Genomic DNA, 25720 nt, shown 5'->3' on the forward strand with positions numbered 1-25720 from the left:
TGTAGCTCTGGAGAACTGACTGAATCAGATCAGTGACGTGGCTAACAGAGACTCATAACAGGATGTGGCAAAGTGGATTAATCCAGAAATTAGACTCTAGAATGATGAGTGTTAATGAGACCTGGGTTAAAGGAGCTCTAAGTGATGTTGGTGATGACGGCACAACTTGTTGACGTTAGACGTATATAGCTCGCCCCTCCCTCCTCCTCATCCCTCCCCCTCCCTTCTGTGTTTCTGCACACTGATACCCCCCCCCCCCCCAATCCTTCTAGTCGGTTATTAGCTGAAACGTTGGAGCTCTGTTTGTCTATGCTTTGTGGTGCAGGTTGGCACAGTTTGTTTTTGTTGCCGTTTGTAGACCCTGGGCTGTCTACACAGACCGCGTTTTTTTTACAGTGTTTTCTGGGGACAGGCAGCTAGCAGATAGTGAGGAGATGTTTGCAACTTTAAGGGAAATAATTTTATTACAGAAAAGCCAAATGCGGACATTTGGTCAGATGCATTTGTCGTTGTTAATGACGCTAAAGGTCTCCTTACGTCTCCTTTACCGTCACATAACACGCGTTTGGTTGTCTTTTTTAGTGTCACATAACAGGTCCTTTTGCATCATTCTTCACACACTGGGTAGGGACTATTGGCGTCCCCTTTGACACGCGGACACATGCGGAACACAATCTTCTTGGTTAAAAGCCTGTGTTTGACCCATCTGGGCCCCCCCCCCCACCCCCCCCGACCAACCTCCGTACGAGGAATTTCCCCTCTTACATACTCCTCACTAAACCTCGTCTAGATGCTGCTCTCCCCGGTACGTCTACACACACCAAAGGGCGCCTTTTACATCTGTTCAGACGCTGGCAACCACTGTCCAAACATCTTACGTATTTTACACGTTTGGAGTGAGAACGAGTTTGCCAAAACCAAGTCTTCTCCTCTTTATCTTTAATGTAAAAACTGCGCAGCGTGAAGCTCGGGCCGCAGACGCTGCAGCAGAACGCCGTGTCCAGGTGGACGCGCAGGCTCGCCGTGTCCTCCAAGCGTTTCCCGCACAGGCCGCAGTCAGGTGCACCGAATCGTGCGTGGCCAGGTGACTGATCCTCTTGAAGGACTCGCAGCAAACTTTGCAGCTAAACACCGGCTGAGTCTGGCGTGACGGATCAGCGGAGCACGGCGCCTTCCCGGCCGAAGAACTCTGTCCCTGAGCTTCTTCCGTCTCCTCCGGTCTCCAAAGTCCCGCCGCCCGTCTCCACTGTCTTCCATGTTAGTCCCTCATTGGGTCAGAAACTCTGCAGTCCTCAACGCCGACTTCTTTTTTGATCCGAGTGGAGAAGATGGCATTAAAAAGTTAAGGAGGGAAGGATAGAAGGATGGAAAGTAGAGGAAAGGAAGAAAAGGAAGAATGAAAAAGGGAAAGAAGAAAAGAAGGTGTTGGAAAGAAAGAGAGCCAACTAAATGTTGAAATCTGGACCCAGAAAATACAAAGTTGAAGACAACACAAAGTTAAAAACACCAAATTACATGACATAATTTTTTCAGATTCAACGCCAATTCTTTTACATTTGGACATTTATTCATATAATATGCGTCCACCCCCGGCCTGCCTATGGTCTCCCAGTTGCTAGAAATGGTGATAGGTGTAAACCGAGCCCTGGGTATCTTTGAGAAAATGAAAGCTCAGATGGGCCGATCTTGAATCTTCCCTTAAAAGGTCATAAGGGGGGAGGTTACCTCCACTTTCCATGCTGTGACTGCCCAGACGCTGCAGCAGAATGCCGTGTCCGGGTGGACGCGCAGGTGGAGCTTCAGGCTCGCCATGTGCTCCAGGCGCTTCCCGCACAGGCCGCAGTCTCTCAGGTGTGTCAAAGCATGCGTGACCAGGTGACTGATCCTCTTGAAGATCTTGCCACAAACCTTATAGCTCAACGCCGGCTTAGTCTGGCGTGACTGATCGGCGGAGCACGACACCTTCCCGCCCAAAGAACTCTGTCCTTGAGCTTCTTCCATCTCCCTCAATCTCCAAAGTCCTGCCGCCTCTCGCCCATCTCCGCTGTCTTCCGTGTTCGATGACTCGCCGGCCGATGACTTAGCGACAGCCGGTCACTCGCTGCTTCTGAGCCGCCGGCTGGATCTAAGTTGCTCGTTGGGTCAGAAACTCTGCAGTCAGAAACTCTACTGGATCTAAGTTGCTCGTTGGTTCAGAAAAGCCGCACTCCTCGCCGCTGACTTCGGTTTTGAACCACACGGCGGGGAAGACGGCGTCTGTTTCACCCGTTTGGTCCAGCGGGATGCTCCGGATTGAGTTATAAGGGCAGGGTTTTATCCAAGAGGACGTCTCCACAGGGTCTGACGGGACTCAGAAGACATGAAGAGTAGAGGTTTTCTCAAGGCTGGGTGCTGAATTTGTTAAAGTAGAAAGAGAACTACTAAATGTTGAAATTTGGACCCCAAAAAAAAACAAGTTCTAGACGGGTTGACAACAGGAGGGTTAATCAATGCAACACTCAAAAAAATGGAAAAAAATCCTTTGTTGTCTGAGGACATAAAGAGTAGAGGTTTTCTCAGGGCTGAGCGTTGAATTTGTTAACGTATTGATTAACCCTTGTGTTGTTTGACCCGTTTACAAAAAACATTCTATATCTGAACGATAAAAAAAAGGGAAAAATGTTGGTAAAAGCTGCAAAAATGCCTTAAAAATTACGAAAAAGTGAAACTTTGTGAAAATGAATATTTGAACTAAATAAAATGCTTTGTTAATTTTATAATATTTTTTCCACTTTTTTGTGTTTAAAAAATGTATTTTCAACTTGTCCAGCTGGTACCGGCCCACGGTACAGAACAGCCCCATGATGTTGTCCACCACCGCCGCCAGCCGCTCGTTAACGAACCCCAGCCGAACCCCTCCCTTGCTTCGGGGAGGAACCTCCGCAGCTCGGGGACAGTTTCGCTGGACTTTCCTGGCTCTCTCGGTACGGAAACGAGGCATTTTATCCTCCAAAAAACACACAAAAACGCCCAGTTAATATCGGTAAACGTGCTAAAGACTGACACATAACACCCTGAAATGAGACGTTCAAATGCTCCTAAATTAACGTTTTTGTGTGAAACGGACTATTGAGTCGGAAAAAATTAAACAACATGTCAGGTCCGACCGACTTCTTTACCGAGGGTAAAGACGTCGTACAGAAACAAAGTCTGGTCATCATTGGTTCCGGAGAACAGAATGCAATTTAAATATTTCCTTTTTGTCTCATTTGTCATTTTTTTCTGGAAACTAAATGCAAATATTTCCAGAGTTTGAACTGCAGATCACTCATTTCATTTTTATCTATGTTCATGATTCATTATTGAAATATTCCCACCATGAGTTTTGTTCCAAAGGTTTATCATTATAGACATTGTTGTGACAGTTTGAGATGAAGGAGGACCCAAATGCAGAGTAGGGTAGTGCTGAACTGCCTTTAATTAACACAAAACAGAGCAACAAAGTCCAAGCTAAACGACACAAATACAGGGAGCAGGGGAAAACCAAAAGCCGGAGCACAAGGGTTGGAAAACGCACAGGAAAAATCCAAGGGAATAATTGGGAATACAGGGAAGCGAAAAACTCACGGAGGAAAAAACTCCAACAGGAAAAACGGTAGGAACACAGGCACGACGACAGGACAGAACAACGACAGGAACACAGGCTTCACACGGGCAAGACAAAGGATCTGACAAGAGACAAGGGAAGGTAACGAGGTAACGAGAGACAGGTGACAAGAGGGCAGGGAATCAGGTGGAAAACATCAGGTAATCACAGCGATTGAGACCATGAACTCATTATGAAAATGTTTATTGAGGTAATAAATCAAGTGAGAAGTGTGTCACTGTCTCATAGAATTCTACAGGAATAGACTTCTCTCTGGAGCCAGTGCAGTCGCCCCCTGCTGTCTCTATGCCCTGGTAACAGACTGACAGGCTGACGGGCTGCAGGTTGTCGGACAAGGCAACTTTAGTTCTACAGCACATTTGAACAACAATTCAAAATGCTTTAGAGATCAATGCAAATACAATAACACAAGTTACAGTTCAGTACAAGATGTAAACTATAGGTTGTAGGGACGGGTTTGGGAGGGGTTTTATTTTGTGTGAAGTGTAACATTTTCTGAGCCTTGATGCCTGCCGAACTTAAACCGTCTACGCCATGTGAAGTTGGAAAGTTCCGTCTGAACTTGATTCATTGTGGAGCAACTATGCTAAAACCAGAGCTGATTGGACCACTCAAATTGTCAGGGCGGTCTTTCTACGACAATGATCAATGATGATCAACAGTAGTGTTGTGGGAGAGTGGCAACAGGTGTGGTAGTGCAACTCTGATGATGACAACTCCCTTGTAGTCAACCAGGACACAGAATAGATGTAAAACCAGGACCGGAGTCCAGGAACAGCAGAGGTCAGGTCACAGGCCAAGAAGAGGGGTTCTGGTCCGAGCTGTGACCCCCAGACACAGAATGATGATGTCCTACATGTCTTTAACCCGCTTGTTGTCCTCGGGTCAAATTTGACCCGTTTACAAAAACTTTCTACATCAGAACTATGACGAAAAAATGTTGGAAAAAGCTTCAACAACACAAGTAAAGAAATGCAGGAACAAAATGGACAAATACAAAAATTGGAAAAAAATTGGAAAGAAGTGGAAACAATACGTTGGGAAAATGACAAAAAAACATATCTACAAAACTCCAAAAAACGTTGACAAAAGTGTAGAAATCTTTTTTTGGGGTTGGAATTTCAACCCGAAAAAACTCAAAGAGAGAACAAGATAAAGGGTCAAATCGTTGAAAAAAAAAGGAAAAATGTTGGAAAAAGTTAAAACAAAACAGGAAAAAAATGGACAAAATTTGAAAGAAGTGGAAAAAATACATTTGAAAAATTTAAAAAAAAAACTTGTTAAAAGGCAAAAACATTACAAAAAATGCCAAAACGTTGAAAAAAGTGTAGAAAAAAAAACTAATTGACACAAGTTTAAAAAAAAGTGACTAAAAAACTGTTAAAGGTGAAAAAAACTTGTTCAAAAAGACAAAAATATAATTTAAAAAAAGTCAAATATAAATGTGAAGAAATTAACACATTTTAGAAATGTCGACGAAAAAGCTAAAACAAACAAGGAAAAAAATTGAAAAGTGACAATAAATTGGAAAAGATTTCAAAAAATTGGAAAGAACTGAAAAGATTTTTTTGAAAAAGTGACAACAAAAATTGTTAAAAGACAAAAACATAATTACAGAAACTCGAAAAACGTTGAAAAAGTAAAAGAAGAAAAAATTAACACAAGTTTGAAAACAAGTGACTAAAAAACTGAGTTGAGGATGACGAAAACACAAAAAAGTCAAATGTGTAAAATTAAAAGTTTTTTAAATTTCAACCCAGATAAACGCAAAATCGACGGTAAGACAACACAATGGGTAAAACACCAGATTACATTACATAACTTTTTAAAAAATGACGCACATTCTGTTATATTGTGGACAATAATTACAGATTTGGACAATTATTCTTATTTCAGACTGCAACTAGTGTCACGAGCACCACGCACGAGTATGACCAGTCACGGCGTCTCATGACATCACGGTGGTGGGGGGGGGGGGCCAACGTCCCGTTCATATCAGGTCCTCCTCTACTGCCGAGGTCTTTAAGTCTCGTCTTAAAACAGGTTTTTATTCTTCGGCGTAGGATTTAGTTTAGGGACATTTGTATAGAAGTGTGTTGTTTGTCTTCCTGTGTTTTTATGACATAATATAACTTTAGTCCAGCACGTTGTTCAGCCTAGGTCGGTTTTAAATGAGCTCTAGAAATAAAATGACTTGACACAGAGCTGCGGTGCAGACGGAGCAAACTACGTCACCTCTGCAGCTTCAGGTTTAACGTCCCACTTCCTGTGAGACAGACGTCCTCTATGCCCTGCAGACAGACTGACAGGCTGCAGGTTGGAGGGCAAGGCAACTTTATTTCTAGAACACATTTCAGCAACAAGACAATTCAAAAAGCTTCACATCAAACATTAAAGAGCAATTAAAGACTTTCATGAAAGGAAAACAGGCTCAAATAACAAGAAGATACAAACACAATAGTTAGGTTAAGGTTACAGCGCAGCGTTAAAATAATAATAATAATGATTTAATTGGTTGTGGGGACGGGTCTGGGAGGGAGATGGAGGTGGGGGGGGGGGTATTTCTAAGGAACAACTTCTAACTAACTGACTCCAAACGTTATAATCAACTACATAAACCAAGGTAGAGACCAGCTGCTGATCCATGTAGTTCTTATCTTTTATTGTAATAATCCTGTAGGACTACAGAGTCAGGACACATGACTTCTAACCAGATTGGGCTCTATGAAGGGAGAGGAACAAGATCTCTGGAATCCAGGTTACTTAGCAACACAGAATAAACAGCTGAGCCCATGTTAGAGAATTGGTCTGATTTAACAAAGCTGATACCAACACTACCCCCCCGTCATCAAAGAGTTCAGATCATCTTTTTCTCACAGATCCAGGTCTTGGTATGATAATGACTCTGTTTCCATTTCCCTTGATCGCAGCATGCAGCATAGGAACCATGGCCATACTGAGGCGGTCCTGGTCCCCAGAACCTGTCAGACAAATAAAATGTTCTTTAATCAAACAGCTGAAACTGCTGACTGTTGTTCATTTGAAATAAACTGATTAATTTCACTTTAAATATTTATATTATCTGTTAATAATCACATTATTTCAATAACTCGTTTAAGATTAAGCTTTGAAATCAATGTAACCTGAAACAGCTGCTAATGAAAGAATTAAACCTCTCTTTCTGTCTACTATTCTACTAGTAAGCTTCTTCCAATAAACAGTGACTTTGATGGAATTGTGATGAAAACCAAAAACCTTAAAAATGTCTCACGTTTCTCTCAGCGGTGATCCGTCCACCCATTCCCATCCTTCTGGTCTCCATGTCCCTTCTCCTTGTCCCCATCCATACCGTAGACCAATCCAGGACTGTCCTCCGTTACTCAGCTCAGAGACAAACTTCTAGAAGTGGACGAGAGACAACAATCATTTCTCTGTTCCCAGTTCAGCATTTCTGTTGTAGTAAAGTCATCTTGTGACTTCATCAGCCCCAACAAACACAAGAGGGATCCTCGGTCCCCCCCACACTGAGGACTGGACCCAACAGCAGGACAGGAACCACACATTAGTAACGGAGGAAAGAGAAGAAAGACATTTAGAATCAGCAGAGAAACAGAGAACATGAGGAAGTTCACCGTTAGAGATCAACACAGCAACATTAACACTAACATTTTACTTTCTCTTCATATTTACATATTTCCATTAAATGTCTTTTTCTCTGAGATCACTCACTCAGAAACAAACACACTCACCTGTTCCTCTTCGTTGTCAATGACGACCAGATCTGCTCCTCTCTGCTGACAGTCAGCTCTGCTGTTATCCCCCAATTCTTCTTCTCTTTAGATTTAAAGTAACAACTGCGTCCAGATCTCGTCCATCCATCAGGACAGATTTTAAGAACTTTTAAAGACAGATTTCACATCATTCAGTGTCAAAGTGATAAGACTTGGAGTTGAAACAGTTATAATACGTAACTACACAATCAAGGTCTATGATGTTAATGTGTATAATACAGGAGTTTACTGGTTTTTAACTTTCTACCTTCAGTTCTGTCCTTCAGCTGCTTTACTTCATCCTGTAACTGAGTGTAGTTGTTGCTCAGTTGGTCGTATCTGGTCTGCAGCAAAGTGACTGAAATATAAGATAAGGTGAGCCGTTATTTAGGACAGAAATAACAACAGTTACATAAAGAAAGGTAAACAATAATGTATATAAGAATTTTAAACTGTTAAAGAGCAAATAAACTAAACAAATATCCGTTATAAACCACAACAAGATAAGAACCAGACCAACAACACCAAATCATTCTGCTTTAAACTAAAGACTGAGTTAAGTTATATATCCTGTGCATAATGAAATATCACTCATTATTTCACCCTGGGAGGTAGTTATTTGGTGTGTCTGTCCTTTAACCTGCCGTATATGTTGAGGTGTTGTAAATAGTAAATAGAGGATCACTGACTTCTTAACTGAAGCATCAAGTGGGAACCAGAACCAGAACCTCTGTTTTAGCGCCTGTCTCTTTAAGAGCCCTCCTGTCAAAGATGACTCTGTTTTTAATGTTGGTTTTGAACGGTATGCCCCCCCCCCCCACTGACCTGGAGAGCATTTTAAACAGTAACGTTACTACAGCATGTCGGAGGAACACAGCGTCTTTTTTTCATTTTATTAGTAATGCAGCGTCTCTTTTTCATTTTATTAGTAATACAGCGTCTCTTTTTCATTTTATTAGTAATACAGCGTCTCTTTTTCATTTTATTAGTAATACAGCGTCTCTTTTTCATTTTATGTGTAAGACAGCGTCTCCTTTTCATTTTATTTGTAAGACAGCGTCTCCTTTTCATGTTATGTGTAAGACAGCGTCTCTTTTCATGTTATGTGTAAGACAGCGTCTCTTTTCATGTTATGTGTAAGACAGCGTCTCTTTTCATGTTATGTGTAAGACAGCGTCTCCTACAGCGGCCAGCGGGGCGTCAGAGGGACCGCAGCGTTCGCTAACGTTAGCTTCTTGTCTTATCTGGGGTCTGAGAAACAGAAAACTCAAAGTCAGTGTGTCCAACGCTGTTTTCTGATAATCTGTAGCTGTCATATTTCATGGGACCAGCATGAGTTTGGTTTTCATGTTTTAGTTTTTCAGCCTCAGAGGGAGAGAGCGGCTGACTGCTGGCCTGAGATCAGTAGAGTAGACGGCTGTGCAGAGACGTGTAGAATTACGACTTTATGACATTTCATAAACAGCTGATTGACCGCTGCTACATGCATATAGCAGAAACCCTGCATGTGCACGTGTGGTGCTGATGTTGGACGATGTAAATCATGTGGCACACGAGGGAATTTGAAATAAAATCAGCTGATGTCAGTCTGACCAGCAGGCTGATGATGTGAAAATCGGCAAATTAAGGTCATCAGCTGGTCAATTCGTGCATCTCTACAATCAAGGTCTATGATGTTAATGTGTATAATACAGGAGTTTACTGGTTTTTAACTTTTTACCTTCAGTTCTGTCTTCAGCTGATTTACTTCATCCTGTAGCTGAGTGTAGTTGTTGCTCAGTTGGTCGTATCTGGTCTGCAGCAAAGTGGCTGAAAGATGAATATGAAAACCATAACAAAGTTAAAAAGACCAACAACACCAAATCATTCTGCTTCAAACTAAAGACAAATATTCAGGACATAAAACCAAAGTCTTTGTTTTGTTGAAAATGAGCCAAAGCTTGTATGAGGTGTCATTAGTCTGACTTTCCCAAACTGAACATGTCTTTAGTCCAAGTGTCTCTCTTTATGTGTCCACTGACAGGGTTTCCTTGCTGAGTGGTATAAAGGAAACGATCCCTTCCTAACCCGATCCCAATGCAAGACATACGGGGGTCTTCATTCTGTGTTAACATTCAGCTGAAACTTTATCAACACAACCCTTGACTAGCAGGACGTTTCCTTTATACCACTCAGCAAGGAAACCCTGTCAGTGGACACATGAAGAGAGACACTTGGACTAAAGACATGTTCAGTTTTTGGAAAGTCAGACTAATGACACCTCATACAAGCTTTTTATTTTAGAGAGAGAGAGAGAGAGAGAGAGAGAGAGAGAGAGAGAGAGAAAGAGAGAGAGAGAGGAAGCAGACGTGTGACTGGAGAGCTCAGTGTGTGTGTGAGAGAGAGAGAGTGAGAGAGCTCAGTGTGTGTGTGAGAGAGAGAGAGTGAGAGAGCTCAGTGTGTGTGTGAGAGAGAGAGAGTGAGAGAGCTCAGTGTGTGTGTGTGTGTGTGTGAGTGAGTGAGTTAGCGAGAGAGAGTGTTTGTGAGAGAGAGAGAGAGAGAGAGAGAGGAGAGAGAGAGAGAGAGAGAGAGAGTGTGTGTGTGTGTGTTTCTGAAAGCCAAGTTCCTGTTTTAGTGCCTGTCTCTTTAAGACCCCTCCTGTAAAAGCCCAGTCTGCTCTGATTGGCTCATTTAAAAAATATGGCGCCACTATGCAGACGGTGGTTGTGAAGCCGTGGGCGGAGATCCTCAGAAAGGGGAAGTATATTCTAATGAGCCTGACTGGGACAGAGGAGGAGGAGTCAATGTGAATAGCTTGTTGAATAGTCTTATTTCCCAGTTGGTGGGTTGGTAGCACTCCAGATGCCCAAATGTAGATAAGAACTGGAAAGTATGTTTTTATGGCATGTCTCCTTTAAGATATGACAGTTTGTATTAAAACATAAATACTCACAGCGAATGAAGAGTGCAGCCAATATCAGAAGATAAAACCCTCCCAGAGTCACTGCAGCAGCTTTGAGACGCCTTCTGTTGTTGGCTGCAGGCTTGTTTTGAGTGTGTGGTCCTACGGAGATAAAACACATCCACAACAGGATTTATTATGTTTGTTTGAAGAAATATTATTCAGTATGTAATTGTTCTAAAGCCACATGTAAACTAAGATGAACTTCCTCTTTACACCAATCATCATTTCAGACTTACCGGCTCTTTGTGGCCCGAGATCAGCGTGATGCTCTTCCTCCTCTAAGATCTCCACCTGACTCTCCTCTTCCTCTCCGCTGGTCTCTTGGACGTTTCTGTTATATCTCACATTCAGGCTCAAACGTGGAGCAGCGACAGCGTCTGCAGACATCTTGACCAACTGAAAAACTGAACTGAGCGTATTCTCCGTCTCACTGTCTGTCTTTAAGTTGCTCACGCCTTTAACACGGGAAGTGGCTGCAGCACGAACCAATGAGACAGATGCACGTCCTAATACATGTGTTACTGTTACACAAAAAGCCCCTTTTTACATGATATATCAATCAAATATGTATATCATGTTTAGGCATCCAGTTGTTTGGGAATTGGAATTATTAATCCCTTCAGATAAACTTTATAAAAGTTTCTTAAAGTAAAGTTTCTCTGTAAAAATGAGGAAATAATCTTATCTGTGCAGAGCAGCATTCACACCTCGCAGAAACAGGAAGTGTTGCTGGCCTCACCACTCATCTTAGAGGAAGGTTTAGGTTTGAATTTTAATGTTTGAGTGAAACAAACAACACAATTGACGGACCATCTTCTTTACTGACACACAACCAGGGTCTGTGATATTTACCTGAAGTTCAGCTGGAAGGAATATATAATAAGCTCTGCTACATGCACAGCTAGTAACACACAGAGAGCAGATCAGAGATGCAGAACAGAGGAGAGGAGCACAGGAAGAAGATGAAGGGAGGAGGGATCACTGTTGCAAGTCTTCCATGTGTAATAGTTTATGCTTGTGTGTGTGTGTGTGTGTGTGTGTGTGTGTGTGTGTGTGTGTGGTGTGTGTGTGTGGTGTGTGTGTGTGTGTTTGTTTGTGTGTTAATGGCTAGTCATCTGAACTGTTGTGTTGTTGTAACTGAACCTACAGTTATTTCTCTTTTGGTCAGTTCCAGCTTCAGGTGCATTACCACCACCATCTGGACTGGAGTAGTCCTGACTCTCATCTGCATGTAGCTCTGGAGAACTGACTGAATCAGATCAGTGACGTGGCTAACAGAGACTCATAAACAGGATGTGGCAAAGTGGATTAATCCAGAAATTAGACTCTAGAAATGATGAGTGTTAATGAGACCTGGGTTAAAGGAGCTCTAAGTGATGTTGGTGATGACGGCACAACTTGTTGACGTTAGACGTATATAGCTCGCCCCTCCCTCCTCCTCATCCCTCCCCCTCCCTTCTGTGTTTCTGCACACTGATACCCCCCCCCCCCAATCCTTCTAGTCGGTTATTAGCTGAAACGTTGGAGCTCTGTTTGTCTATGCTTTGTGGTGCAGGTTGGCACAGTTTGTTTTTGTTGCCGTTTGTAGACCCTGGGCTGTCTACACAGACCGCGTTTTTTTACAGTGTTTTCTGGGGACAGGCAGCTAGCAGATAGTGAGGAGATGTTTGCAACTTTAAGGGAAATAATTTTATTACAGAAAAGCCAAATGCGGACATTTGGTCAGATGCATTTGTCGTTGTTAATGACGCTAAAGGTCTCCTTACGTCTCCTTTACCGTCACATAACACGCGTTTGGTTGTCTTTTTTAGTGTCACATAACAGGTCCTTTTGCATCATACTTCACACACTGGGTAGGGACTATTGGCGTCCCCTTTGACACGCGGACACATGCGGAACACAATCTTCTTGGTTAAAAGCCTGTGTTTGACCCATCTGGGCCCCCCCCCCACCCCCCGACCAACCTCCGTACGAGGAATTTCCCCTCTTACATACTCCTCACTAAACCTCGTCTAGATGCTGCTCTCCCCGGTACGTTCTACACACACCAAAGGGCGCCTTTTACATCTGTTCAGACGCTGGCAACCACTGTCCAAACATCTTACGTATTTTACACGTTTGGAGTGAGAACGAGTTTGCCAAACCAAGTCTTCTCCTCTTTATCTTTAATGTAAAAACTGCGCAGCGTGAAGCTCGGGCCGCAGACGCTGCAGCAGAACGCCGTGTCCAGGTGGACGCGCAGGCTCGCCGTGTCCTCCAAGCGTTTCCCGCACAGGCCGCAGTCAGGTGCACCGAATCGTGCGTGGCCAGGTGACTGATCCTCTTGAAGGACTCGCAGCAAACTTTGCAGCTAAACACCGGCTGAGTCTGGCGTGACGGATCAGCGGAGCACGGCGCCTTCCCGGCCGAAGAACTCTGTCCCTGAGCTTCTTCCGTCTCCTCCGGTCTCCAAAGTCCCGCCGCCCGTCTCCACTGTCTTCCATGTTAGTCCCTCATTGGGTCAGAAACTCTGCAGTCCTCAACGCCGACTTCTTTTTTGATCCGAGTGGAGAAGATGGCATTAAAAAGTTAAGGAGGGAAGGATAGAAGGATGGAAAGTAGAGGAAAGGAAGAAAAGGAAGAATGAAAAAGGGAAAGAAGAAAAGAAGGTGTTGGAAAGAAAGAGAGAACAACTAAATGTTGAAATCTGGACCCAGAAAATACAAAGTTGAAGACAACACAAAGGTTAAAAACACCAAATTACATGACATAATTTTTTCAGATTCAACGCCAATTCTTTTACATTTGGACATTTATTCATATTAATATGCGTCCACCCCCGGCCTGCCTATGGTCTCCCAGTTGCTAGAAATGGTGATAGGTGTAAACCGAGCCCTGGGTATCTTTGAGAAAATGAAAGCTCAGATGGGCCGATCTTGAATCTTCCCTTAAAAGGTCATAAGGGGGGAGGTTACCTCCACTTTCCATGCTGTGACTGCCCAGACGCTGCAGCAGAATGCCGTGTCCGGGTGGACGCGCAGGTGGAGCTTCAGGCTCGCCATGTGCTCCAGGCGCTTCCCGCACAGGCCGCAGTCTCTCAGGTGTGTCAAAGCATGCGTGACCAGGTGACTGATCCTCTTGAAGATCTTGCCACAAACCTTATAGCTCAACGCCGGCTTAGTCTGGCGTGACTGATCGGCGGAGCACGACACCTTCCCGCCCAAAGAACTCTGTCCTTGAGCTTCTTCCATCTCCCTCAATCTCCAAAGTCCTGCCGCCTCTCGCCCATCTCCGCTGTCTTCCGTGTTCGATGACTCGCCGGCCGATGACTTAGCGACAGCCGTCACTCGCTGCTTCTGAGCCGCCGGCTGGATCTAAGTTGCTCGTTGGGTCAGAAACTCTGCAGTCAGAAACTCTACTGGATCTAAGTTGCTCGTTGGTTCAGAAAAGCCGCACTCCTCGCCGCTGACTTCGGTTTTGAACCACACGGCGGGGAAGACGGCGTCTGTTTCACCCGTTTGGTCCAGCGGGATGCTCCGGATTGAGTTATAAGGGCAGGGTTTTATCCAAGAGGACGTCTCCACAGGGTCTGACGGGACTCAGAAGACATGAAGAGTAGAGGTTTTCTCAAGGCTGGGTGCTGAATTTGTTAAAGTAGAAAGAGAACTACTAAATGTTGAAATTTGGACCCCAAAAAAAAACAAGTTCTAGACGGGTTGACAACAGGAGGGTTAATCAATGCAACACTCAAAAAAATGGAAAAAAATCCTTTGTTGTCTGAGGACATAAAGAGTAGAGGTTTTCTCAGGGCTGAGCGTTGAATTTGTTAACGTATTGATTAACCCTTGTGTTGTTTGACCCGTTTACAAAAAACATTCTATATCTGAACGATAAAAAAAAGGGAAAAATGTTGGTAAAAGCTGCAAAAATGCCTTAAAAAATTACGAAAAAGTGAAACTTTGTGAAAATGAATATTTGAACTAAATAAAATGCTTTGTTAATTTTATAATATTTTTTCCACTTTTTTGTGTTTAAAAAAATGTATTTTCAACTTGTCCAGCTGGTACCGGCCCACGGTACAGAACAGCCCCATGATGTTGTCCACCACCGCCGCCAGCCGCTCGTTAACGAACCCCAGCCGAACCCCTCCCTTGCTTCGGGGAGGAACCTCCGCAGCTCGGGGGACAGTTTCGCTGGACTTTCCTGGCTCTCTCGGTACGGAAACGAGGCATTTTATCCTCCAAAAAACACACAAAAACGCCCAGTTAATATCGGTAAACGTGCTAAAGACTGACACATAAACACCTGAAATGAGACGTTCAAATGCTCCTAAATTAACGTTTTTGTGTGAAACGGACTATTGAGTCAGAAAAAATTAAACAACATGTCAGGTCCGACCGACGTCTTTACCGAGGGTAAAGACGTCGTACAGAAACAAAGTCTGGTCATCATTGGTTCCGGAGAACAGAATGCAATTTAAATATTTCCTTTTTCGTCTCATTTGTCTTTTTTTTCTGGAAACTAAATGCAAATATTTCCAGAGTTTGAACTGCAGATCACTCATTTCATTTTTATCTATGTTCATGATTTATTATTGAAATATTCCCACCATGAGTTTTGTTCCAAAGGTTTATCATTATAGACATTGTTGTGACAGTTTGAGATGAAGGAGGACCCAAATGCAGAGTAGGGTAGTGCTGAACTGCCTTTAATTAACACAAAACAGAGCAACAAAGTCCAAGCTAAACGACAACAAATACAGGGAGCAGGGGAAAACCAAAAGCCGGAGCACAAGGGTTGGAAAACGCACAGGGAAAAATCCAAAGGGAATAATTTGGAATACAGGGAAGCGAAAAACTCACGGAGGAAAAAACTCCAACAGGAAAAACGGTAGGAAACACAGGGCACGACGACAGGACGGAACAACGACAGGACAGAACAACGACAGGAACACAGGCTTCACACGGACAAGACAAAAGGATCTGACAAGAGACAAGGGAAGGTAACGAGGTAACGAGAGACAGGTGACAAGAGGGCAGGGAATCAGGTGGAAAACATCAGGTAATCACAGCGATTGAGACCATGAACTCATTATGAAAATGTTTATTGAGGTAATAAATCAAGTGAGAAGTGTGTCACTGTCTCATAGAATTCTACAGGAATAGACTTCTCTCTGGAGCCAGTGCAGTCGCCCCCTGCTGTCTCTATGCCCTGGTAACAGACTGACAGGCTGACGGGCTGCAGGTTGTCGGACAAGGCAACTTTAGTTCTACAGCACATTTGAACAACAATTCAAAATGCTTTAGAGATCAATGCAAATACAATAACACAAGTTACAGTTCAGTACAAGATGTAAACTATAGGTTGTAGGGACGGGTTTGGGAGGGGTTTTATTTTGTGTGAAGTGTAACATTTTCTGAGCCTTGATGCCTGCCGAACTTAAACCCGTCTACGCCATGTGAAGTTGGAAAGTTCCGTCTGAACTTGATTCATTGTGGAGCAACTATGCTAAAACCAGAGCTGATTGGACCACTCAAATTGTCAGGGCGGTCTTTCTACGACAATGATCAATGATGATCAACAGTAGTGTTGTGGGAGAGTGGCAACAGGTGTGGTAGTGCAAGCTCTGATGATGACAACTCCCTTGTAGTCAACCAGGACACAGAATAGATGTAAAACCAGGACCGGAGTCCAGGAACAGCAGAGGTCAGGTCACAGGCCAAGAAGAGGGGGTTCTGGTCCGAGCTGTGACCCCCAGACACAGAATGATGATGTCCTACATGTCTTTAACCCGCTTGTTGTCCTCGGGTCAAATTTGACCCGTTTACAAAAACTTTCTACATCAGAACTATGACGAAAAAATGTTGGAAAAAGCTTCAACAACACAAGTAAAGAAATGCAGGAACAAAATGGACAAATACAAAAAATTGGAAAAAAATTGGAAAGAAGTGGAAACAATACGTTGGGAAAAATGACAAAAAAACATATCTACAAAAACTCCAAAAAACGTTGACAAAAGTGTAGAAATCTTTTTTTGGGGTTGGAATTTCAACCCGAAAAAACTCAAAGAGAGAACAAGATAAAGGGTCAAATCGTTGAAAAAAAAAAGGAAAAATGTTGGAAAAAGTTAAAACAAAACAAGGAAAAAAATGGACAAAAATTTGAAAGAAGTGGAAAAAATACATTTGAAAAATTTAAAAAAAAAAACTTGTTAAAAGGCAAAAACATTACAAAAAATGCCAAAACGTTGAAAAAAAGTGTAGAAAAAAAAACTAATTGACACAAGTTTAAAAAAAAAGTGACTAAAAAACTGTTAAAGGTGAAAAAAACTTGTTCAAAAAGACAAAAATATAATTTAAAAAAAGTCAAATATAAATGTGAAGAAATTAACACATTTTAGAAATGTCGACGAAAAAGCTAAAACAAAACAAGGAAAAAAATTGAAAAAGTGACAATAAATTGGAAAAGATTTCAAAAAATTGGAAAGAACTGAAAAGATTTTTTTGAAAAAGTGACAACAAAAAATTGTTAAAAGACAAAAACATAATTACAGAAACTCGAAAAACGTTGAAAAAAGTAAAAAGAAGAAAAAAATTAACACAAGTTTGAAAACAAGTGACTAAAAAACTGAGTTGAGGATGACGAAAACACAAAAAAGTCAAATGTGTAAAATTAAAAGTTTTTTTAAATTTCAACCCAGATAAACGCAAAATCGACGGGAAGTCAACACAATGGGTCAAAACACCAGATTACATTACATAACATTTTTAAAAATTCGACACCAATTCTGTTATATTGTGGACAATAATTACAGATTTGGACAATTATTCTTATTTCAGACTGCAACTAGTGTCACGAGCACCACGCACGAGTATGACCAGTCACGGCGTCTCATGACATCACGGGTGTGGGGGGGGGGGGGTCGGGCCTTCTCCGTGGTGGTCCCGAGACTCTGGAACCAACGTCCCGTTCATATCAGGTCCTCCTCTACTGCCGAGGTCTTTAAGTCTCGTCTTAAAACAGGTTTTTATTCTTCGGCGTAGGATTTAGTTTAGGGACATTTGTATAGAAGTGTGTTGTTTGTCTTCCTGTGTTTTTATGACATAATATAACTTTAGTCCAGCACGTTGTTCAGCCTAGGTCGGTTTTAAATGAGCTCTAGAAATAAAAGGACTTGACACAGAGCTGCGGTGCAGACGGAGCAAACTACGTCACCTCTGCAGCTTCAGGTTTAACGTCCCACTTCCTGTGAGACAGACGTCCTCTATGCCCTGCAGACAGACTGACAGGCTGCAGGTTGGAGGGCAAGGCAACTTTATTTCTAGAACACATTTCAGCAACAAGACAATTCAAAAAGCTTCACATCAAACATTAAAGAGCAATTAAAGACTTTCATGAAAGGAAAACAGGCTCAAATAACAAAAAGATACAAACACAATAGTTAGGTTAAGGTTACAGCGCAGCGTTAAAATAATAATAATAATAATAATAATAATGATGATTTAATTGGTTGTGGGGACGGGTCTGGGAGGGAGATGGAGGTGGGGGGGGGGGGTATTTCTAAGGAACAACTTCTAACTAACTGACTCCAAACGTTATAATCAACTACATAAACCAAGGTAGAGACCAGCTGCTGATCCATGTAGTTCTTATCTTTTATTGTAATAATCCTGTAGGACTACAGAGTCAGGACACATGACTTCTAACCAGATTGGGCTCTATGAAGGGAGAGGAACAAGATCTCTGGAATCCAGGTTACTTAGCAACACAGAATAAACAGCTGAGCCCATGTTAGAGAATTGGTCTGATTTAACAAAGCTGATCCCAACACTACCCCCCCCCCCCCCCTCCCCGTCATCAAAGAGTTCAGATCATCTTTTTCTCACAGATCCAGGTCTTAGTATCATAATAATCTTTACTCTGTTTCCATTTCCCTTGATCGCAGCATGCAGCATAGTAACCATGGCCAGACTGAGGTAGTCCTGGTCCCCAGAACCTGTCAGACAAATAAAATGTTCTTTTATCAAACAGCTGAAACTGCTGATTGTTGTTCATTTGAAATAAACTGTTTAATTTCACTTTAAATATTTATATTATCTGTTAATAATCACATTATTTCAATAACTTGTTTAAGATTAAGCTTTGAAATCAATGTAACCTGAAACAGCTGCTAATGAAAGAATTAAACCTCTCTGTCTCCTGGGAAATTCTACTAGTAAGCTTCTTCCAATAAACAGTCACTTTGATGGAATTGTGATGAAAACCAAAAACCTTTAAAATGTCTCACGTTTCTGTCAGCGGTGATCCGTCCACCCATTTCCATCCTTCTTGTCTCCATGTCCCTTCTACTTGTCTCCATTCTAACCGTAGACCAATCCAGGACTGTCCTCCGTTACTCAGCTCAGAGACAAACTTCTAGAAGTGGACGAGAGACAACAATCATTTCTCTGTTCCCAGTTCAGCATTTCTGTTGTAGTAAAGTCATCTTGTGACTTCATCAGCCCCAACAAACACAAGAGGGATCCTCGGTCCCCCCCACACTGAGGACTGGACCCAACAGCAGGACAGGAACCACACATTAGTAACGGAGGAAAGAGAAGAAAGACATTTAGAATCAGCAGAGAAACAGAGAACATGAGGAAGTTCACCGTTAGAGATCAACACAGCAACATTAACACTAACATTTTACTTTCTCTTCATATTTACATATTTCCATTAAATGTCTTTTTCTCTGAGATCACTCACTCAGAAACAAACACACTCACCTGTTCCTCTTCGTTGTCAATGACAACCAGATCTGCTCCTATCTTCTTACAGTCAGCTAAGCTGTCATGCCAATTCTTCTTCTCTTTAGATTTAAAGTAACACCTGCATCCAGATCTCGTCCATCCATCAGGACAGACTTTAAGAACTTTTAAAGACAGATTTCACATCATTCAGTGTCAAAGTGATAAGACTTGGAGTTGAAACAGTTATAATACGTAACTACACAATCAAGGTCTATGATGTTAATGTGTATAATACAGGAGTTTACTGGTTTTTAACTTTTTACCTTCAGTTCTGTCCTTCAGCTGCTTTACTTCATCCTGTAGTTGAGTGTAGTTGTTGCTCAGTTGGTCGTATCTGGTCTGCAGCAAAGTGGCTGAAAGATGAATATGAAAACCATAAAAAAGTTAAAAAGACCAACAACACCAAATCATTCTGCTTCAAACTAAAGACAAATATTCAGGACATAAAACCAAAGTCTTTGTTTTGTTGAAAATGAGCCAAAGCTTGTATGAGGTGTCATTAGTCTGACTTTCCCAAACTGAATATGTCTTTAGTCCAAGTGTCTCTCTTCATGTGTCCACTGACAGGGTTTCCTTGCTGAGTGGTATAAAGGAAACGTCCTGCTAGTCAAGGGTTGTGTTGATAAAGTTTCAGCTGAATGTTAACACAGAATGAAGACCCCCGTATGTCTTGCATTGGGATCCAGTTAGGAAGGGATCTCTTGTGGAGACGGGTATGGCTGCAGCCTGGAGCCTCCCGTCTCATGCGAGGTGTGTCCAACGGTATATTCAGAGGGTCAAAATACAAAAATCATGAACAATTTTCCAGACAGAGTCACGGGTAAATTCTTGACCACGTTTGTTGAAATCAAATGCTCATGGCATGAGATGGGACGCTCCAGACTGCAGCCATACATTCTTGCTCTTGTTTGTTGAGCTCTCTGTTTTAGAGAGAGAGTGTGTGTGTGTGTGTGTGTGTGTGTGTGTGTGTGTGTGTGTGTGTGTGTGTGTGTGTGTGTAGGTGTGTGTGTGTGTGTGAGTGAATGTGTGAGTGAGTGAGTGTGGAAAGTGGACAGACGAGAGAGAAAGAGGACGCAGACGCGTGGATGCGACTGGAGAGCTCCGTGTTTGTGTGTGTGTGTGTGTGAGAGAGAGAGATAGAGAGAGCTCAGTGTGTGTGTGCGTGTTTGTGTGTGTGTGTGTGTTGTGTGTTGTGTGTGTGTGTGTGTGTGAGATAGCGAGAAAGAGAGATGAGAGAGAAAAGAGAAAAAAAGATAGAGTGAAGTGTGAGCGAGAGAGAGAGAGAGAGAGAAAGCTTATTGTGTGTGTGAGTGAGTGAGAGTGTGTGTTAGTGAGAGAGTGAGAGAGCTCAGTGTGTGTGTTTGTGTGTGTGTGTGTGTGTGTGTGTGTGTGTGTGGGTGAGAGAGAGAGAGAGAGAGAGAAAGCTTATTGTGTGTTAGTGAGAGAGTGAGAGAGCTCAGGTGTGTGTTTGTGTGTGTGTGTGTGTGTGTGGTGTGTGTGTGTGTTTGTGTGTGTGTGTGTGTGTGTGTGTGTTTTGGTGTGTGTGTGTGTGTGTGTGTGTGTGTGTATGTGTGTGTGTGTGTGTGTGTGTGTGTGGTGTGTGTGTGTGTATGTGTGAGTGTGTGTGTGTGTGTGTGTGTGTGTGTGTGTGTGTTTGTGTGTGTGTGTGTATGTGTGTGTGTGTAGGTGTGTGTGTGTGTGTGTCTGAAAGGCAAGTTCCTGTTTTAGTGCCTGTCTCTTTAAGACCCCTCCTGTAAAAGCCCAGTCTGCTCTGATTGGCTCATTTAAAAAATATGGCGCCACTATGCAGACGATGGTTGTGAAGCCGTGGGCGGAGATCCTCAGAAAGGGGAAGTATATTCTAATGAGCCTGACTGGGACAGAGGAGGAGGAGTCAGATGTGAATAGCTTGTTGAATAGTCTTATTTCCCAGTTGGTGGGTTGGTAGCACTCCAGATGAACAGCGTCAAACAGTTATAATCAACGGTAAGTTCACTATCAACGTCTATGATGTAAATGTGTATAATACAGGAGTTTACTGGTTTTTAACTTTTTACCTTCAGTTCTGTTCTTCAGCTGCTTTACTTCCTCCTGTAACTGAGTGTTGTTCTTGCTGAGTTGTTTGTTTTCAGTATGCAGAGAAATGACTGAAATATAAGATAAGGCCTTTATTGATATAGAGATCAAAGAAAATGAATATGAAAACCATAATAGAGTGAGTGACTTTCCCAAACTGAATATGTCTTTAGTCCAAGTGTCTCTCTTCATGTGTCCACTGACAGGGTTTCCTTGCTGAGTGGTATAAAGGAAACGTCCTGCTAGTCAAGGGTGGTGTTGATAAAGTTTCAGCTGAATGTTAACACAGAATGAAGACCCCCGTATGTCTTACATTGGGATCGGGTTAGGAAGGGATCTCTTAACAGGTGATATGGACAGAAGGAATAATTACAGAGACTAATAACTATTGAGCCTGAAGCTGATTAAGTTCTCCGTGGTGTACTGGTTCAGTATCTGTGGCTCAGTAGTTATGAAGTGTATTTTATCTTACAGTATACGGATAAGAGGATGATTCCAGTCATCATCAGGAAGCAGAGCACTGCCAGACAGACTGCTGCAGCCCTGAAAGTCTTCCTTTGGACGGCTGGAGGACGTCTCTCAGTCTCTGGTCCTAAAGAGACAAAGCACACAGAGAGCAAGGTTCATCACAGGGAAACAACAGGAGTCTTTGTTATCAGAGTTCCTATAATCAGTCCCTCCAGGATTTATAGGCCTGGTATTGAGAATGTTGCTGCAAAAGGACGGATTTTGATCGCAAATTCACGTAAAATCAGGATGCTGCACATGTTGGCGTGTTTCATGACGCTAAAGGAGACGACCAAGACCCAAATCTTCTCAGCTGTTGCTGACATATGCTCCTGTCTCTTCATGTGGCTCATGATGTTTGGCACATTGTCTGGGTCAGTTCTTATATCATAAGAAGTTAATAATGTAAATAATGTAAATGCTAAATGCCCTAATACCTGTTGATACTACGACAACACAAAGGTTCTTAACCCTACAGTGTTGCACATATCATGTAAGACTTGATTTCTGTATTTTCTTGCAAAAAAAACTCTCCAGAAAGTGCCATTTAATGGTTTATTTTTCAAAATTTTTTCCCTGGGGGGGCATACCCCCAGACCCCCCTAGGGAGAGCCCCATCCCCCCACACATGTAACAAATCACAATTTAAACCCTGAAGGATAAAGACCCAAAGAAATTGCTTTGAACGCGGCAATTATGGGTTGGCCCCCCCCAAAATCTCACTCCAAGGTTTGGGCAAAAGATGGCAGCCCTGCTAAAGGAGACCACTGTGCGTGTTATATCACGCTAAGGGAGACAACCAAGCGTGTTATATGACGCTAAGGGAGACAACCAAGCGTGTTATATGACGCTAAGGGAGACAACCAAGCGTGTTATATGACGCTAAGGGAGACAACCAAGCGTGTTATATGACGCTAAGGGAGACAACCAAGCGTGTTATATGACGCTAAGGGAGACAACCAAGCGTGTTATATGACGCTAAGGGAGACAACCAAGCGTGTTATATGACGCTAAGGGAGACAACCAAGCGTGTTATTTGACGCTAAAGAACACAACCAAGCGTGTTATATGACGCTAAAGGAGACCACTGTGCGTGTTATATCACGCTAAGGGAGACAACCAAGCGTGTTTTATGACGCTAAAGGAGACAACCAAGCGGGTTATATGACGCTAAGGGAGACAACCAAGCGTGTTATATGACGCTAAGGGAGACAACCAAGCGTGTTAGATGACGCTAAAGAAGACAACCAAGCGTGTTATATGACGCTAAAGGAGACGACCAAGCGTGTTATAAGACGCTAAAGGAGACGACCAAGCGTGTTATATGATGCTAAAGGAGACAACCAAGCGTGTTATATGACGCTAAAGGAGACGACAAAGCGTGTTAAATGACGCTAAAGGAGACAACCAAGCGTGTTATATGACGCTAAGGGAGACGACCAAGCGTGTTATATGACGCTAATGGAGACAACCAAGCGTGTTATATGACGCTAAAGGAGACGACCAAGCGTGTTATATGACGCTAAAGGAGACGACCAAGCGTGTTATATGACGCTAAAGGAGACAACCAAGCGTGTTATATGACGCTAAAGGAGACGACAAAGCGTGTTATATGACGCTAAAGGAGACGACAAAGCGTGTTATATGACGCTAAGGAGACGACCAAGCGTGTTATATGACGCTAATGGAGACAACCAAGCGTGTTATATGACGCTAAAGGAGACGACCAAGCGTGTTATATGACGCTAAAGGAGATGACCAAGCGTGTTATATGACGCTAAAGGAGATGACCAAGCGTGTTATATGACGCTAAAGGAGATGACCAAGCGTGTTATATGACGCTAAAGGAGATGACCAAGCGTGTTATATGACGCTAAAGGAGATGACCAAGCGTGTTATATGACGCTAAAGGAGACAACCAAGCGTGTTATATGACGCTAAAGGAGACGACAAAGCGTGTTATATGACGCTAAAGGAGACGACCAAGCGTGTTATATGACGCTAAAGGAGACGACAAAGCGTGTTATATGACGCTAAAGGAGACGACAAAGCGTGTTATATGACGCTAAAGGAGACCACTGTGCGTGTTATATCACGCTAACGGAGACGACCAAGCGTGTTTTATGACGCTAAGGGAGACAACCAAGCGTGTTATATGACGCTAAGGGAGACAACCAAGCGTGTTATATGACGCTAAGGGAGACAACCAAGCGTGTTAGATGACGCTAAAGAAGACAACCAAGCGTGTTATATGACGCTAAAGGAGACGACCAAGCGTGTTATAAGACGCTAAAGGAGACGACCAAGCGTGTTATAAGACGCTAAAGGAGACGACCAAGCGTGTTATAAGACGCTAAAGAACACAACCAAGCGTGTTATATGACGCTAAAGGAGACAACCAAGCGTGTTATATGACGCTAAAGGAGACGACAAGCGTGTTAAATGACGCTAAAGGAGACAACCAAGCGTGTTATATGACGCTAAGGGAGACGACCAAGCGTGTTATATGACGCTAATGGAGACAACCAAGCGTGTTATATGACGCTAAAGGAGACGACCAAGCGTGTTATATGACGCTAAGGGAGACGACCAAGCGTGTTATATGACGCTAATGGAGACAACCAAGCGTGTTATATGACGCTAAAGGAGACGACCAAGCGTGTTATATGACGCTAAAGGAGACAACCAAGCGTGTTATATGACGCTAAAGGAGACGACCAAGCGTGTTATATGACGCTAAAGGAGACGACCAAAGCGTGTTATATGACGCAAAAGGAGACAACCAAGCGTGTTATATGACGCTAAAGGAGACAACCAAGCGTGTTATATGACGCTAAAGGAGATGACCAAGCGTGTTATATGACGCTAAAGGAGATGACCAAGCGTGTTATATGACGCTAAAGGAGATGACCAAGCGTGTTATATGACGCTAAAGGAGACAACCAAGCGTGTTATATGACGCTAAAGGAGATGACCAAGCGTGTTATATGACGCTAAAGGAGACAACCAAGCGTGTTATATGACGCTAAAGGAGACGACCAAGCGTGTTATATGACGCTAAAGGAGATGACCAAGCGGGTTATATGACGCTAAAGGAGACGACCAAGCGTGTTATATGACGCTAAAGGAGATGACCAAGCGTGTTATATGACGCTAAAGGAGACAACCAAGCGTGTTATATGACGCTAAAGGAGACGACCAAGCGTGTTATATGACGCTAAAGGAGACGACAAAGCGTGTTATATGACGCTAAAGGAGACAACCAAGCGTGTTTATATGACGCTAAAGGAGACGACAAAGCGTGTTATATGACGCTAAAGGAGACGACAAAGCGTGTTATAAGACGCTAAAGGAGACAACCAAGCGTGTTATATGACGCTAAAGGAGACGACAAAGCGTGTTATATGACGCTAAAGGAGACGACAAAGCGTGTTATATGACGCTAAAGGAGAAGACAAAGCGTGTTATATGACGCTAAAGGAGATGACAAAGCGTGTTATAAGACGCTAAAGGAGACAACCAAGCGTGTTATATGACGCTAAAGGAGACGACCAAGCGTGTTATATGACGCTAAAGGAGACGACAAAGCGTGTTATATGACGCTAAAGGAGACAACCAAGCGTGTTATATGACGCTAAAGGAGACTTTTAGTGTCAATAACAAAGACAAAGGCACCTGACCAACAGCGCTGCAACGTGACCCCTGATTCTGGTTTCTGTTGAGTCTGGTGCTCTAAAGTGTGAAAGAGACTTTAAACCAATTATAAAACCTCTTAAACAGTTTATACTCAATAATAAAAAATATAAATAAAACTTATCTGAAATGTTGAGTTGTAATGAGACATATAGGAAGTGACAGTAAAAAACGCCTTATAGTGACTTTCCTCTCTCTCTCTTTTTTAGTCTCTCGCTCTCTCTCTCTCTCTCTCTCTCCTCTCTCTAGTCTCTCTCTCTCTCTAGTGTATCTCTCTAGTCTCTCTCTCTCTCTCTCTCTCTCTCTCTCTCCTCTC

General features: G+C 42.8%; 1 protein-coding gene across 1 annotated transcript; it reads right to left on the minus strand.

Annotated features, from left to right (window-relative positions):
* Positions 1 to 5980: 5980 nt before the first annotated feature.
* LOC116679046 (asialoglycoprotein receptor 1-like) lies at positions 5981 to 21796 on the minus strand (the record flags this gene model as incomplete). The annotated part of the gene is given in 8 exon segments (XM_032508778.1): positions 5981 to 6627; positions 6918 to 7045; positions 7396 to 7464; positions 7467 to 7543; positions 7685 to 7774; positions 19392 to 19481; positions 21186 to 21275; positions 21677 to 21796. Coding segments are annotated over 8 exon segments (788 nt in total), but the record flags the coding sequence as incomplete, so codon positions are not given.
* Between the last annotated feature and the right edge of the window lie 3924 nt (positions 21797 to 25720).

The sequence above is a fragment of the Etheostoma spectabile genome, unplaced genomic scaffold (genome assembly GCF_008692095.1).
Source record: "Etheostoma spectabile isolate EspeVRDwgs_2016 unplaced genomic scaffold, UIUC_Espe_1.0 scaffold00009193, whole genome shotgun sequence".
Classification (NCBI taxonomy): Eukaryota; Metazoa; Chordata; class Actinopteri; order Perciformes; family Percidae; genus Etheostoma; species Etheostoma spectabile.